Source organism: Calypte anna, chromosome 11, assembly GCF_003957555.1.
Source record: "Calypte anna isolate BGI_N300 chromosome 11, bCalAnn1_v1.p, whole genome shotgun sequence".
In the NCBI taxonomy this organism is placed as follows: domain Eukaryota; kingdom Metazoa; phylum Chordata; class Aves; order Apodiformes; family Trochilidae; genus Calypte; species Calypte anna.
The window spans coordinates 16,579,474-16,595,537 of NC_044257.1; the positions used below are offsets into that span (position 1 = coordinate 16,579,474).

Below are 16,064 nucleotides of genomic sequence, written 5' to 3' on the forward strand. Positions count from 1 at the left end.
AGGCTTAGCAGGTGAGAAATGGTTTCCAGAAACTGCCTCAAGAAGCCACTGTTGAGAGCAGTGGCAGGAAGAGAGAATCTCTCCTTAAACTCTTCTTCAATCTGAGAATAAGGTTTAATAATTTATCCAGCATGTCAGATTTCATACTGCTGTATCTCAGCTTGCTTGAAGGACCTACCAGTTCAGGTACAGGTTTAAGAGGAATGAGTCTGCATTCATTTATTAGATATAATGTGGCAATAACTGATTATTTTTTTTCTGAAGAGTATCAGATATCCTCAATAAAAAAAAGTGTATGCAATTATATCATTTTGTTCTAGGAGAAAGGCTATTTGGACACTTAGAGCTTCCTTCTGTTTCCATACACAAGCAGGAACTCTATCACTTTCAATTTATCTGTGTAATTCTTTTCTTGAAAACAGGACTGGAATTTGACCAGACAGAGAAGAAATCAGGAATTAGAAACCAGTATGAAATTCTGTTAAGATGGCCCTTCTGCTCTGGTGAGACTCTTATCAGGGAGAGCTGTTAAGTGAAGGGAGGTACTTGCTGAAATACACAAGACATGATTTACTGAGAAAGTTTATTTGTTTGCAAGTCACACTTACCTCTTCATTAAAAAAACTCTTCATCAGCTGAAAAGATTCCCAGACCCAAAGTATGGTACATGTATTTGGAAACTGCTCTGTTGATCCCTAAGTATCAGTCTCTCTTATTCCCCTCTCCTATTTGAACAAGCCCTTGTTGCCCATTATAATTTAGCAAACAAAAGTACAAATATAGCACTCCAGACCTGCTGCACTGAAAGATAAGAGGTTTTCTACACTATTAATACAAGGCTTTTTCATGCTCCAGTAAAGCAAAGATTCTGTGAGATTTTTAGTGGGTTTGAAAAAGGAAAACACCAAGAGGCATTACATGAGTTTTGAGGGGGAAAAAAAGCCAAACTCAATTGAAATGAAATTGTAGATTGCTGTTTCACTAATACATTTGACTAAAAATTCACCTGCATTCAGCACTTCTTTCCAGGTACTTCAGTACTGAACTCTCTCTGGTAGTAGTATTATGACAAATAACTGCAGCTCCTTTGAAGTTCATGGTTTATAGAGGTTACAAACAGAATAATGGCATGGCCTAACTATCTTCCATTATTCAAGTTACTACTGAGCTGTAACTGGGAGAATTTTACTCACCCTTTAACACATACCATCAACCCATTTGAATGTAACAGATGTCTAGAACTTAGTGATTCATTCACAGAAATCAGGTATTGATTGGCAATGGCAATGTAAGCAAGACAACTGATAATCTGGATAACTTGGCATCCTGCTGTGTTGAGTACATTTATTTTCTAGCAGACATTCTCATTTAAATATAGACACTGCAAAGCATTAGAGTTCTTTAGGGGTGAGGAACACTTGTCTTTACTTTTCCATGATTATTTACTCAAAGTTTGCTATTTTGCTGGAACTGAGACACCAAGGAAAGGACCTGCTCTGAGGCTGTAATGTGCTTGGTCCCCAAGTAGGCTGCACTATTGCTGGCTGTGTCCTCTAAGAAGTACCTGTAGTTCACCATCATGCCACAAGAAGCACCAATGCCCCGAGGGCTTGTGTCTGCCATCCAGTTTAACCTCCACAGCACAGAACCATTCTGAAGATGAAAATTGGCAACTGGATTAAGAGCATAGCCACGATGTTTCTCTCCATACAAATACCAGGCACAGAGTTTCATCAGTGGTGACTGGAGCACCTTAACCAGTTTTTCAGATCTCACCCACTCATTGTTATTTAAGAGTTTCTTTAGTGTTTCAGTAGTAGAGTCTCCTGTGATCTTGGAGATTTCTTGCCATTCTGATTCTGTGAAAAGTTCCTTTCTTTCCATTTCTTTTGTTTGTGAGGAGAGGAGTCCAACGAGCCATTTTGTGAATCCCGGGATAGGTGAAAGAGTAGAAAAAACTTTTATTTGAGGAAGTTCTTTCTGCAGGCAAAAGGAGAGAAAAAAATTCTCAAGTTTTGTGTCAGGACTGAAAAGGAACAGTTCAAGTGAAAGAAGAGCAGTCCCCTCACTTCATGTCAAGGGGCTCTGAAAATTAACTGATATATATACACAAAAAGGAACAAAGCAAAAACAATCACCCTGACAGTAATCTGTTTGTGCCTTGAAGAAAAACCAAGCTTGTAACACTGACTGCATTACAGTGCACACACATGCCAGATAAAAGTACTTACACAGCACAAACCAGCACAATGTTCTCTACAGCATTTTATAGGCAGAAATCAACCAAAACAGTTGCATACCATAAAACAGTTATACAGAGGAATAAGATTTTTTCTTAAAAAGAAACATACAGGTTTCAAAACGTCTTAAATATAATTTGTTCTTCATATGTGACTATATTGTTAAAAATCAAAGGGAATTTATTGTTTCAGTCTACTGTAAAATCACAAAAGGTAAGCTTTCTGGATTTTAATGGAAAGAATAATTTCCTGAAGTTTTGAAAGAAGTTCTTTATACAGGCCAGCTACTTTTCATGTTATTCCCAAACTATAAGCTAGATTGATAAAATAGCAAGGTAAGAAATACATACTTGCAGTAAAAAAAAATTAATCACATAGTTAAAACCTGTTTTAATAAAACTTCTACTGACTTAGGAGTAAAAACTGTTAATTATGTAATCAGGTAAAGGAAACCATACATAAGAAAGACTGTGTGTTAGATACACCAGCATTAAGAATGGAGAAGGTTGTTAAACTCACTGTCACTTGGAATTAACTAAAATCACATCAGTCAATGTTGCTGGAGGAGAGGGGGGAGGCAAGGAACAGAGGGAAGACAGAGCTGAACTGAAGCAGCCACAAGTGTTTGTTTTAATTAAGAATTGGTAAGCACCAAGACATTTGTCAACACTACAGAAGCATCTTAATGTCAACAGAAAATTGTCTTTAAATGACTAAAAAATGCATTTTCTCTACTCTGAGTATTACTGAGATAACCATTAAAAAGTCATCATGGCTCAGATGCTACCTTACCCTAGCAAACCTTAATGAAGGCTGACTGCTCCCTTGTTCCTCCTGCACCCACACTGCTGCATCCTCAGGTACCACTGAGCTCCACACCAGGCTGCAGAAAGCAGGGATTTCAGGCCAGGCAAAGCTCCACCACAGACAGGAGCCAGGCACCACTTCTAATAGCTTTGGTAACTGGCATAATGTTCATCTGGTTATTTAGAATTTTTTTTTTCCTTCCTCAATGGCTTACTGCACTCAGCTGGCTGCCAGCAGTGTGAGAGAGCAGCCAGCTCAGATCCTCCAGCTCTCCAGCTTGGTGACTTCTTGCACAAACTGAATAACCTCACTTGCTCCCCTCATCTGAAATTCTTTGACTATGACACAGATAATGAAGTTGAGGAATTCTTCTTTTGGGACCAGACTGGAACAAGACAGACATATCCAGTTGTAAACAAAGCAGCATTTCATGTCCTTTAGAGAAGTGGATAAAGCAAAAAAACAAATTTAGAAAAACAATCACTTCTATATCTTCCTGAACAAAACAACCATTTATGTAATCAAAGAAACCAGGAGATCTTGAGTGTGTCATATTCTCATCTGCCACAGCTGCCATGGTCAGGTACTGCAATACTAGACAGGTGTTGATCTCAAGTCTCCCCTAAAGCCCATGATGATATTTTAAGAGCAATTCTGCAGCATAAGTCTGTAACACAGTCTGTGAAATACAGCTCTCAAGTTTCAACGTGTATGTATTCCACAAAAGAAAATAATATTATTTGGAAATTAACCCAGAGAGATGTCTGTGGAAGGCAATGTCTGCTGGCTCCAAGGTGACCTTACAGCAACCTTCCAGTGTCTGAAGGGGTCCTAGAGGAAAGCTGGGGAAAGGCTTTGGACACAGGTGTGTAGTGAGAGGACAAAGGGAAATGGTTTCAAACTTGAAGAGGGGAGATTTAGGTTGGACATTAGGAAAAAATTCTTTCCTGTGAGGGTGGTGAGACACTGGAACGGGTTGCTCAAGGAAGTTGTGGCTGTCCCCTCCCTGGAGGTATTCAAGGTCAGGGTGGATGGGGCTTGCAGCAATGTGGTCTAGTGGAAGGTGTCCTATGGCTGGGGGGTTGGAACTGGGTGATCTTTAAGGTCCCTTCCAACCCAAACCATTCTATGATTCTATGATTGGCATCTCTTTTTACAAGTTTAGAGCATACAGAATTTATAAAACAAAATAGTTTATTATGCTGTGCTGTTACTGTGGACCAAAGCTATAAGAGGCACGGATGAGTTTTTATTGAAAGAATGTTTCTTGGAGTAGACAGTTTGGCCTTTTCAGAAAAGTTTCCCCTCTGCTTTTGATAAAGAGAGCAATAACTACAGTAAATTGAAAATAAATATTTGGGAGCAGAAAAAGGGCAAAAATGAGAACAGAAGAAAGCAACACCATACACTTCAGGATACCTGATGCTAGAGAAGAAGCTGATAGCTGATAGTTTTGTCAGGATGGTAAGGAGCAGCATCACTTGCTGCCTCCACATCTCCACCAGCACACTGGGAGCTGAGCAGTGGTGATGCTGCTGTGAGTGTATCACAGCAGCTGAGACAGGCTGCTGTCAAGTCTTCTGACCTTTCACATGGCAGCTCTCACTGCTCCAGATGAATTTCTGCCCAGAAGGGAGGGCCACAACTCCCTTCAGAAGACTCAGTGACCCAGTACCCTTCTGCCTGTCTGCACAATAATGATGGATGACAACCCACCAACTGGCTAGGATGTGACAGACCTGCAAATGAACCTTAAGGGACAGAAACACAAACCTGTAACCTATAATGAGAAGTACCCTTTTCATGACAGCATCTTCACACAGCAGCAAGCTCCCAACAAAAGGCACTGTGTTTCAAAATGGGGTTTCATTCCTCTGTCTTCATTCCCTACTCTCCTTTAAAGTTCAACTTTAACACAGAGAACACAAGAGACAGGGATAAATTGGTAAAAGTTTTCAAACTAATGACCTACCAATGAGAAACCCCAGATGTGCTGCTAGAGGGAGTACAGACGTTACTATTGTGCAGTGGAGGTGAAAAAGAAAAGAAAAGAGGAAAAGAAAAAGGTTGTTAGAGGCTATTTTCCTCCAGGTAGGGATTCAAGGAGTATAGGATGTGTTTCTTATTGAACAAAGGATGGGATTATATTCCTTACAAGTGTGGGTTTTTTTTTCCTAACTGTATCATTCATCCTACAAAAGCCAGCCCCTTTGAGAAGGTCCTGCTTGTGTATTTTTCATTAATTCTTTAGAGATGTTTGGGGTTAAAACCTGAAAGGACAGAAGAAGGAAGGTACTGGTGAAATCTGAGAAGCAGGAATTCTTCTTTCAGGGAAAAGGAAAAAGTGATTGGACCAAAAGAAAAGGCTGCTCACCACAAAGCCAAGCCTGGCCATCTTCTGCACAATCTCTGCTTGGAAAGCACAGTTCTTGAAAATATTGTTCTGCTACTGAACAGAGCCACCAAATGGGGACTTTCACACAGGAGCTGAGCCATGGCCACTGCTTCCATAGGGTAAAAATTCCAGTCTCATATCCCAGCTTGCAAAGCTAAGAGGGTTCCAATGCACCACCCAGAATGGAAGATTTGAGAATGAACAATTTCTGCTCATATTTGTGTATTACTAACAGCCACTGAAAAGTTTCTAATCAAGTTCCTAAAATTAAGTAACTTTGCTTCCTTGTGATGTTGACTGCTCTTTGTTTATCATTCACTTTCAGGAGTGACCTGTTCACCAAGCCCAACTCAAAATATTTATCAGGAACTTGGGAGCTCCTGCTGCATTAATAAATACAAAATGGGAAATTATGCTTATTTTTTACTTGTTAGGACAGATAAGACATGGGAAAGTGACCCCATTTTCAAGCTAACATACAGACTGCTACATATCTGATAAATGCTTGAGTTTAGGAGCTTATCTGAGGCTGCCATTTCTTCTAGAAAAATAAATAGATGCAGCAAAATGTGCACATTTATGCAGTTGCAAAACTGATGTGCTAGTTTCTGAGGCTATTTGTGGAGATCCATTAATGTTTATTTTCTTGTCAGAAACCCACACACCATTAAGAAACAGCTGCTCATTTTGTTTTGAGGTAGATTTGGGGGTTTGGTTGTTCTTTATTTTTGTGGTTTTGTTTTTTTTTTCATTGCAGAAGAGAGCAGATTTCTCCTATTATCCACATCTCATCTGAAACTGTGAAAGCTGTAGTTCAAGGTTACATTTTTCATCAATGAAAGCAAAGCCTGGCTTGGAAATTATGATCTCCCCAGGTCACCTAGATCAAATTAAGGTAGCAATTATCAACAGCCCAACCAGAAAGCCAAAATCTGCCACCAATTGTTAAGCATTCAATTGAGTCACACAGCAGCTATCAGTTTTCTCCCCCAAATGCCACAGGTTGTAAAACTCTAAGCAGTTTTCTCAAAGGCTTCACCACAGTTATCAGTGTCTGTCATCTACAGACTGAATTGCTATGATGTACCTTCTGCAGAGCTACAGACCATTTAGAGTGCCTATAAACACATTCTGAATTAAATGTCTGGCTAATGAGAAATCTGTCTACACATTCACCAGCACCTATCAGCTTCCTAGAAATGCATCTGCCTGCTTGTTTTCCAGCACCCAGTCTGGGGTTTGTTTGTTTTCCTACTAGTTGTCTCAAATTGCTTCAGAACCTAATTCATTTCTGGGAGCAACACAAGGTTAAATTTAAGAAATACAAGAGATTATTTCTGTTGACTTGCCCCTTGCTTTATATACATTAATTTAACCAAGAGACTCCACAGAATACAAAGGTAGCATAATCTCAGAATCTCAGGGGGAGAACTGGGACCAAAGCAGCATCAGGAGACTAATGACTAAATCCCACTGCTTGCCCCAAAATAATCCCAACAACAAGAGAAGCCTGTTGATGAAACCCTTCTTAAGTATTTGTGTAGCAAACTTCTGTCAAGCAACTACCAGAAAAAGAAAAAATCTCCTATTTAGAGCAGTATCCTTCCTCCTAGGATGCCCTTTCTACCTGATACAAGCTGCATCCCCAAGGTGCTACTCTGTTCTGTCTCCCCTTTACCGTTTTATTACAACACCTCTGGCATAATGTCTGGGTAGAGATTAAGGATTCAAACTGCTAATTGCACATATAAAGAGATGAAACTGAGGGCCCATTTCTGTTACTCAGCTTCATGGGTCCTCCCCCTGCTTAAATTAGTGAAAGACTCAAAAGCAGGGGTCATTAATTCCTGTGCAGTGCCTCAAACTTAGTGTTTAACACTAAGAAGTTGTCATTTTGACTTTTAGCAAAAAGATTTCTAAAAAATTAAGCACTATCTTAATCATCTATTAATGAGATTTTAAGGAATCTGGTACTAAAAATATAGACAGAACAGTGTGGATACCTGCTGGATGAATGTTTCAGAACAGGTTTTAAAAATCTTGCCAAATGAAGCCTTCAATGGCAGGGGGAAAAGAGTGGCTATTAGCATATTTCTGACTTCATACATGTCTTTTTCTGATCTACCAATACACATCCATGACAGGTCCAATCTGGAGTTTTCCTGATGGAGAATGACAGCTGTGAATTCAGTTTTGAGGTTAAATGGCACTTACAAGTAGAAGTGTCACAGCAGGTTATGTTAAGGCAAAGTCAGATAAAGGTTTTTTATTAGAGGATATTAAAAAAAACAGTTTTAAGAGTTTGCAGTGCTTTCAGAAAATATGAATCAACTACTATCCCCAGAAATTAAGTCAAGCAAATACCAAGTTAAAAAAGAGTATTAATCATCAATGAATCAAATATAATGAAAACCAAAATCCTCAACCTCTTCAAGTGGTTTCCTCTTCCCAAAGCATTGTTTTATCAGCTAAATTAAAGACAGTCTCAACATATGTAACCTGGAAACCCTTTCTGATTTAACAGCACTTTAATTAAAGATTTATTTATTGTAAAGCCATGCAAAGGTTATTTTAAAAATCCTCTTCCTGTCAGAGACTTCAACAATCTATTTTTACAGAGGCTGCTGCAAGATTCTTAATGAGATTTAATTTTTGACCCAAGATATTTTTATTTTATTTTATTGCTTCAGCTGCTGTCACCAAGTCCACTCAGCACAACTGCCACACCATTTGTTCCTTTTAAAGTGTCTATAATGCTACTCCAAGGAATTATGTCCATCCTGAACACAGACAACCTTGGAAAGTCCTTTGCTTAAAACTGACCAAAGAGAGAGAGTGAGAGCACATGTGTGTAATTAATGCAGTGAACTAAGCCTTCCAGAATTTTGGGAAACAGGTAAAATAGGTTGCCAAGGGTATTACTCACCATATGCCCTGCCTTTGAACCGAACAACTCAACTTTGCAGGAATTTCAGTGTAAATATTTTGAAGCTGAAATACATGAGGCTTCCCTCCACTAAGAGGCAAAATCCACTGTGATGGGACTCACAGCATTCATAACAAAAGCTGAAGGCCCAAGAACCACAGAAATGCACCAAATAATTCTGTAACAACAGTCTGATGATTTAGGGTTGCTGCAGAGATGTAATGAAAGGTGGGTATTGCAGAATTCAAGACTAACTCAAGAACACTAATTTGGTATGAAGAGGAAGAAAGCATGAATAGGGGGAAGAAAGTGGGGAGAAAAGAAAAAATATTAACAACATCAAAGAATGGAAAGCAAACTATTAAAGCCTCACATCCATCATGGATAAATACTCCTAGATTATCTTGCAAATGTTTTTCATGCCAACAAGGTTTATCATCAAGAAAATGAATGGTGGAGAGACAATCCATGGAGGCTGCTTTACCTTTGCTATATAGAGAGATACAGAATAAATAAAGTTTTGCTACAACTTCATAGTCAGCTATGTACAGGTCCAATTCACCCTATAAAACCTTGCTAACCACTGCTAACCACAGCTTGGACAGGAGCACCCTGTGCTGGGTTAGGAACTGGCTGGAGCGCCAGGCCCAGAGAGTGGTGCTGAACGGGGCTGCATCAAAATGGCGGCCGGTCACTAGTGGTGTCCCCCAGGGATCAGTGTTGAGCCCAGTGCTGTTTAATATCTTTATTGATGATTTAGATGAGGGGGTTGAGTCCATCATCAGCAAATTCACAGACGACACCAAGCTGGGGGGAGTGTGGATCAGCTGGAAGGCAGGAGGGCTCTGCAGAGGGACCTGGACAGACTGGAGAGTTGGGCTGATTCCAATGGGATGAGGTTTAACAAGGCCAAGTGCTGGGTCCTGCACTTTGGCCACAACAACCCCATGGGGAGCTCCAGGCTGGGCACAGAGTGGCAGAAAGGGACCTGGGAGTCTGGATTGACAGGAAGCTGAACAGGAGCCAGCAGTGTGCCCAGGTGGCCAAGAAGGCCAATGGCATCCTGGGCTGGCTCAGGAACAGCGTGGCCAGCAGGTCCAGGGAAGGGATTCTGCCCCTGTACTCAGCCCTGGTGAGGCCACAGCTTGAGTACTGTGTCCAGTTCTGGGCCCCTCAGCTCAGGAAGGAGATTGAGGTCCTGGAGCAGGTCCAAAGGAAGCAACTGGGCTGGTGAAGGGATCCAGCACAGATCCTATGAGGAGAGGCTGAGGGAGCTGGGGATGTTCAGCCTGGAGAAGAGGAGGCTCAGGGGAGACCTCATCACTCTCTACAACTCCCTGAAAGGAGGTTGGAGCCAGGGGAAGGTTGGGCTCTTTTCCCAGGCAACTCTCAGCAAGACAAGAGGGCAGGGTCTCAAGTTGTGCCAGGGGAGGTTTAGGTTGGACATTAGAAAGAATTTCTTTCTGGAGAGGGTGATCAGGCATTGGAATGGGCTGCCCAGGGAAGTAGTGGATTCTCCGTGTCTGGAGATATTTCCAAAGAGCCTGGATGTGGCACTCAGTGCCATGGGCTGGGAACCACGGGGGGAGTGGATCAAGGATTGGACTTGATGATCTCTGAGGTCCCTTCCAACCCAACCAATTCTATGATTCTAAAGCCAGAACATTTTCCTTAACATCCTAAAGTATTGTGTGAAATTTAAGTAGGAAGGAAGACCTCCATCTTTGGCACTTAGCTTTCAATATTAAATCAGTTATTTAAGCTTGAGTGAATAACTTTATGATTAGAATGTATTTAAAGGTATCACAAGCCAAACATTTCCTACACACCATGTATTTGATGAACACTGAAAGGTTGGATTTTGCAACATGGAAATGTAGAATCTTTACCACAAGTGTAAATAATAAACATTCTTCTCTTGGACAGATTGAATTTTAGAAACTATTGTACATCTGTTTTCCTTTATAATGCACCCATAACCTTTCCAGTGTTCTAAGCAATTTAGTGATGGACAAATACATTGTCAATAGGGTTATTTTATGAGAGCAACTCAATTATCCAGAAATCATTTTTCAGATGTGAAAGCAGATAAATGCATAAATTTATTCCAATTTCCCCTCAGTCAAGATCAGACAGATGGCACAGCCTAATTATACCTGGACTACTGCACTTTAGACAATTAATCTAAAAGTCATTCCAAAAGCAAGAAGCAGCAAAATTCTGGCAAAATATCCATTAAAAATAAGGTTAAAAAAAAAAAGACAGAAAGAAAAAAAAAACAAAACCAAACTTAATGTCAGGCAGCTATCAGTCAATAGTTGACTAATCAATCACTTTTTAGCAGTAGAAATTTAGGTTGGTGTTAATTTCTAATTAATTTTTCTAAATTAATAATTCTAAATCACCAACAAATTTTTCAGACATTATTACTAATCCAGGTGCTGAAACAGTGAATATAAGCAAAAGAAGCAAACTTTACTTTTAAGGAGTAACTTCGTTAGTAATTTAAGCAGTAAAGACTATTCAATGAAATCAATGTACTCAGTGCAGGAATGCAACTGTCCCTTTCCCCCCACTTTTTATACAAAGTAATGAATTTTCAGTCCCTTCTTCAGTTGCTTGGAATAAGGTTCTACAAGAAGGAAGTCCTAAAACTATTAACAATAATCCTAGAGCATGCAACAGCATTATATAAACTCACAGAACTGCCTTGCAGAAAGTAACTGATTCCTGTGACTTCCAAATGTCAGACATCTTTGCTATATTACAAGAAATACCTAGGCAAAGAAATCTTTTTTTCTTTTTAACAGCTTTGTAACAGCATCTACCTCTGCAGACATTAACCAAGAGCAGAAAATTTTCATCCTCATTGCCTTGAGCAAAGACACAAAATGAAAACTAGAGCAGCAATATAAGGTGAGAGCACATTGGCCAAACAGCATCTGAAGTACCCCCTGCAACACCTACCTGCAGCTCTTTTACAACCCGTTTGATGAGGTAGGTTCCAAGTTCCACACCTTGCAGTCCCTGCTGAGTCAAACTGATTGAGTAGAAAATTGCTGTTGTAATTTTCTCTGTATCTTCTGCTTCTAAAGGTGGCACTTCTTTCACTATGGCCTGGGAAAGTAAGAATTTTAATTTTTTTTTTTTAAGTTAGCAGTAGTTTTTATAGAGAGAGAAGGGTGCTTTTCTTTTTAAATTGAAAATATCCCATATAGTTTCCCCCACTGTTTTATTCATCACCCTCTGTGAGAAACAAGAAAAATCTAATAAAAAAGTAGAAAGAAAAGCTACATTATCAAATGCAGGAAATAACTATAACGTATTTTAAAACTTTCAGAAGTAATCACAAGGGCTTTGAAGTTTTAATCTCATTTGTTATCTTTTCTTATATATTTCTTATCTTTTCTTATTGTTCCTGCAGTTGAGCAAAACTCCAAAATTTCCACTTACACAGTACAGGAGATATACAAAATATCCCTGTGACTTTTAAGTGTGAATTCTCTCATCTTAAAAAAAAAATGAAAGAAAACCAAGTATTCTGAAATTATAAAAAATTACAGATTTCAAATTAAATCTACTGCAATTTAGGCACTTTGCTGAGTCCTGAACACATCATTGACTCTACCTGGATGCTGCTGGAGATATCACTGGTTAGTGCAACATGCAAGACAATCAGTGGTTCTCCTGGGATTGCACAGTGAGAAAAAAAGTAGCATCTTCTATAGGATCCAACTCGGTGCTTCATATCAACCCAGTTCCGAACAGGATGCACAGCTTCAGAACTCAAGGAGAAAATAATAATAATAAAAAAATCAGGATTATAGATATTGCTTTCCATTTAAAAATAGAGGTCAGCTGCCAACCTGACAAGCTCAGTACTTTTTCCAGAGACAAAATCCTCCAGTCAAAAAGGAGAATCAGGCTGCAAAGCTGTGATAAAGTAGGTGGCAAAAGCAGAGTGCATAGCCAGTGTCCACTTTTCTTTGGGATATGCTTAGTGCGTGGCTGAGATCTCACTTGCACCTTCTGTTCATTACAGGAGATCTGACTATCAGAACTTCCACAGCCATATCTTCAACCAAACATTTATTTTTTTCTCTACTTCATATTACAAGTGTAGTGTGTTTGCCAAAATACCTTGAAAAGTTGTATTTTGAAAATATACCTTAAAGAAGGTCTCTTTTCATTGCCTCATCAACATTTAAGTCACCCAGTTTCACAACAAATTCATTTTTCTGAGTTTTTCATGTAACAAAATGCCACACAACACAGCTTTGGTTCAGTTATCTACTTCATCACTACAGCTTCCAGCATTTGACAGAAATTCAGAAAGAAATGTTGCCGATTTCACAGGAATTTTTAGAAAAACCCAAAGTGTTCTCTTCACATCCAGCTCACAAGTGACTCTGCACCTCAGCAGTTTGAGCCAGGAAGCGAAGCCTCACCACATCAGAAATGAAAACTGCTCTTGAGTTTTGGGCACCCTGTGCAGCATCAGACAAATATTGACTCTCTCTGGTGTGAACTGAGGAGAGAAGAAGGTGGCACTGCTAAGAGAGGCAGCGGCAGAAGCACCCCTGGGAGGAAAGGGATTTGGAGAAGGCAGTGCTGAGAAAATCAGTGTTTGTAGAAAAAAGCAACAGCAGCAGCTCTGGGAATGGGGAGAGAGAGCTGGGAGGGGTGGAAGAAAAGCCAGCAGTCTACAAGAGCAGGACCAGAGCTGAAGGATGAAATTATTCCCTTTACTTAATTCAGCTTTTAAAGTGTGCTCTTTAAAGTGTTAAATGCAACTGTTCCTTAATTATACTTTTGCCTGAGGTTCAGTATTGAAAAGCAATATCTTGTAAACTGGTTGTGCAGTTACCAGCATTTCAGCACCTCTTCCTCAACAAGTGTTTGCAACTTCTAGCACTTACTCACTAATTTTCTGGAGTACCTCACAAGGGGATTGCCAAGTGACCCGTTCCAAGTTTAGGAATCCTGTTGAGAACCACTCTGAAAGCATGTTCTTTAAAACTCCATTCATTTCCTGCAAAGAGAAGAAAGATGAGCCTTGCCTGCTAGCTAGGAGTAAAGAGTGTGAGTAAAGAGTATGTGAGTAAAGAGAACCTTGAATATTTCAAACCACAACACTGGGAAGTTCAAAGAAACTAAGGCAGCTGCTGGAGAGGATTAACCACATAACAGCTCAGCTTTACTCACACAGGCCTGAATTTAAACGTTTAAAGATACTTCCTAATGTGGCCAGCAAACACAGAAATCCAAGATAATGCAAAAGTAGATGAGAAGCAAGACAATGAGCAGAAGCATTTGAGCAGTCTTCACAACCAGGTGGCAGTTCCACGGGTGCTCAGATTTAAAAATCATGAAAAAAAGTCATGGGAAACTTGATGACAATAATGAGTTGAATTTCAGCTCAGCTGATCTGAGCCATGGCAACTCCTTCCTCCTCTTAATATTCCTCACAACACCGCTGTGACATCACTTTTGTCCCTGCACAGGACAGCAGTCATGTCATCACACGGCTCTCTTCCTGTGAGCTCCTGATGCAGCCTGGCAGCCCCCACACCACCAGCATTATGTCACCTTATGTCATACTGTTGCATTGTGTTGTGTCACACTGTGTCACATTGTGTCACAGTGTCACATTGTGACATTATGTCACAGTGTCATGTTGTCAGTGTCACATTGTGTCGCTTTATGCCCCATTGTGTCACAGTGTCACATTGTGTCGCATTGTGTCACGGTGTCACATTGTGTCACAGCGTCACATTATGTCACAGTGTCACATTGTGTCGTATTGTGTCACATTGTGTCACATTGTGTCACACAGTCATTGTGTCAAAGTGTCACATTGTGTCGCATTGTGTCACACTGTGCCCCATTGTGCCACACTGTCATATTGCGTCACATTGTGTCACACTGTTTCTCATTGTGCCAGTGTCACATTGCGTCTCATTGTGTCACACGGAGTCACTGTGTCACAGTGTCGCATTGTGTCACATTGTGTCTCATTTTGACACATGGAGTCATTGTGTCACAGTGTCACATTGTGTTGCGTTATGTCACATTTTGTCACATTGTGTCACAGTGTCACATGTCACAGTGTCACATTGTGTCGCATTGTGTCGCATTGTGTCACATTGTGTCACATTGTGTCACATTGTGTCACATTGTGTCACATTGTGTCACAGTGTCACATTGCATCACATTGTGTCACATTATGTCACAGTGTCACATTGTGTGGCATTGTGTGGCATTGTGTCACACAAAGTCACTGTGTCACAGTGTCACGTTGTGTCACATCGTGTCGCACTGTGTCACACTGTGTCACACTGCACCTCCTCCAACGCCCTTCCCAGCCTCCCCCTGACACTTCATAGAGCTCAGACCTTCACACCACGGCTGCTTCCTGAGCCCCGCAGCAAACCCAACTCCAACAGCTCCCACATCCCGTGGGAATGGGCTTTGCTCCTCTCCCACCATGGTCACCCCTTCATCGTGTGCTCACGGGGGCTTTCCAGCCCGGGCTGTCCACTCCACGAGTAGCAGCACCACAAGAATCCCCACCTCTCCTCCCGCCTCCCCAGGACTCCCCTCTCAGAGCTCTCCAGCCCTCTCACCTTTACATGAGGCCCATCCACCGCCTTGGTCGCCAGCCCTTCCATCAGGTCTCCCCTGAGCTCCACCAGGAAGCGCAGCCCTCCCTCCAGCCGGCCCAGGTGCTGGAAGAGCCCCCGGTACCGGGGGTTGAGGTAATAACGGAGGCGATCCTCGGCCTGCAGCAGGGCCCCGAGCTCCCGCTGCTGCTCCCGGGCCTGCAGCACTTTAGCGCTGAACTCCGCCACCCGACCGTGATCTACGCCGAAATCGCGGGCTAAGCGGGTGAGGAGCTCGGCCCGGGGCGGCCCGGCCTCCAGAGCGCGGTAAAACCGCACGAACTCCGCGCTGCGCAGCTCCGCCGGAGGCGGCGCCTTCTCCTTGGTCTCGTAGGGAGGCAGCGGCGGTACCGAGCGACTCAGCAGCTCTTCCATGGCGGCAGCGGAGGGGACGCTGGAACCTGCCGGTCCGCGACGCAAACCCGCGGCCACCGTGACGCGACGCAGCCCCGGTGGCACCGCCCAAGGCCCACGCAGGAGCGGCCGCGGGCTCAGACGCGGGCCCAGGCGGCTCATCCCGGGCCTCGCCTCTGGCGGCAGCCGCCGAACCTCCCCGCCCGGGCCGGGCCGTAGCACCGCCCCCAGAGCGGCAGATGGAGGGCTGATTGGCTGATGCTGCAGACTGACAGCCCGCTTGGCCAATCGCAAGTGAGAAGAGTGTGGCGGGCTCTGGGAGGTGTCGGCCGCCATTTTGAGTGTGGCGCAGGGAGGAAGGGGGTCACCGGGCTGCCTCAGGGAGGCCGCGGTGCTCATGGGCGGTACCAGCGCTCTCGCAGGGTCCCGGTGGTGTCAAGGGTCCCGTCACTGGTTTAAAACCAGTGGCATCCAAAAAGTTTTTTCCTCCTGGCCTTAGGAAACGAGAAGGTTTGGGCTCCTGGAAGCCTAGCTGTCAGGTTGAGCAGAGGGTACAAAGGTTGCTTCACAGTCTCAGGAAGGTGAGGACTGAAACAAAGCTCAGGAAACGAGACAAAGTTGTTTGTGTAATTTGAGGACGCAGTCCTGAAAGTTGTTTGCTCTTTGAGATCTGTAGCAAA

The 16,064-nt window shown here is 42.3% G+C and overlaps 1 protein-coding gene across 1 annotated transcript; it reads right to left on the reverse strand.

Moving 5' to 3' along the window:
* Positions 1–497: 497 nt before the first annotated feature.
* On the reverse strand, positions 498–15,612 carry MLYCD (malonyl-CoA decarboxylase). Its single transcript, XM_030457971.1, has 5 exons — positions 14,995–15,612; positions 13,288–13,400; positions 11,997–12,153; positions 11,336–11,485; positions 498–1,980 (listed from the first exon to the last, which is right to left on the reverse strand). The coding sequence occupies exons 1-5, from the start codon at positions 15,544–15,546 to the stop codon at positions 1,447–1,449; spliced, it is 1,506 nt and encodes a 501-aa protein (XP_030313831.1). The 5' UTR covers positions 15,547–15,612; the 3' UTR covers positions 498–1,446.
* Positions 15,613–16,064: the final 452 nt, after the last annotated feature.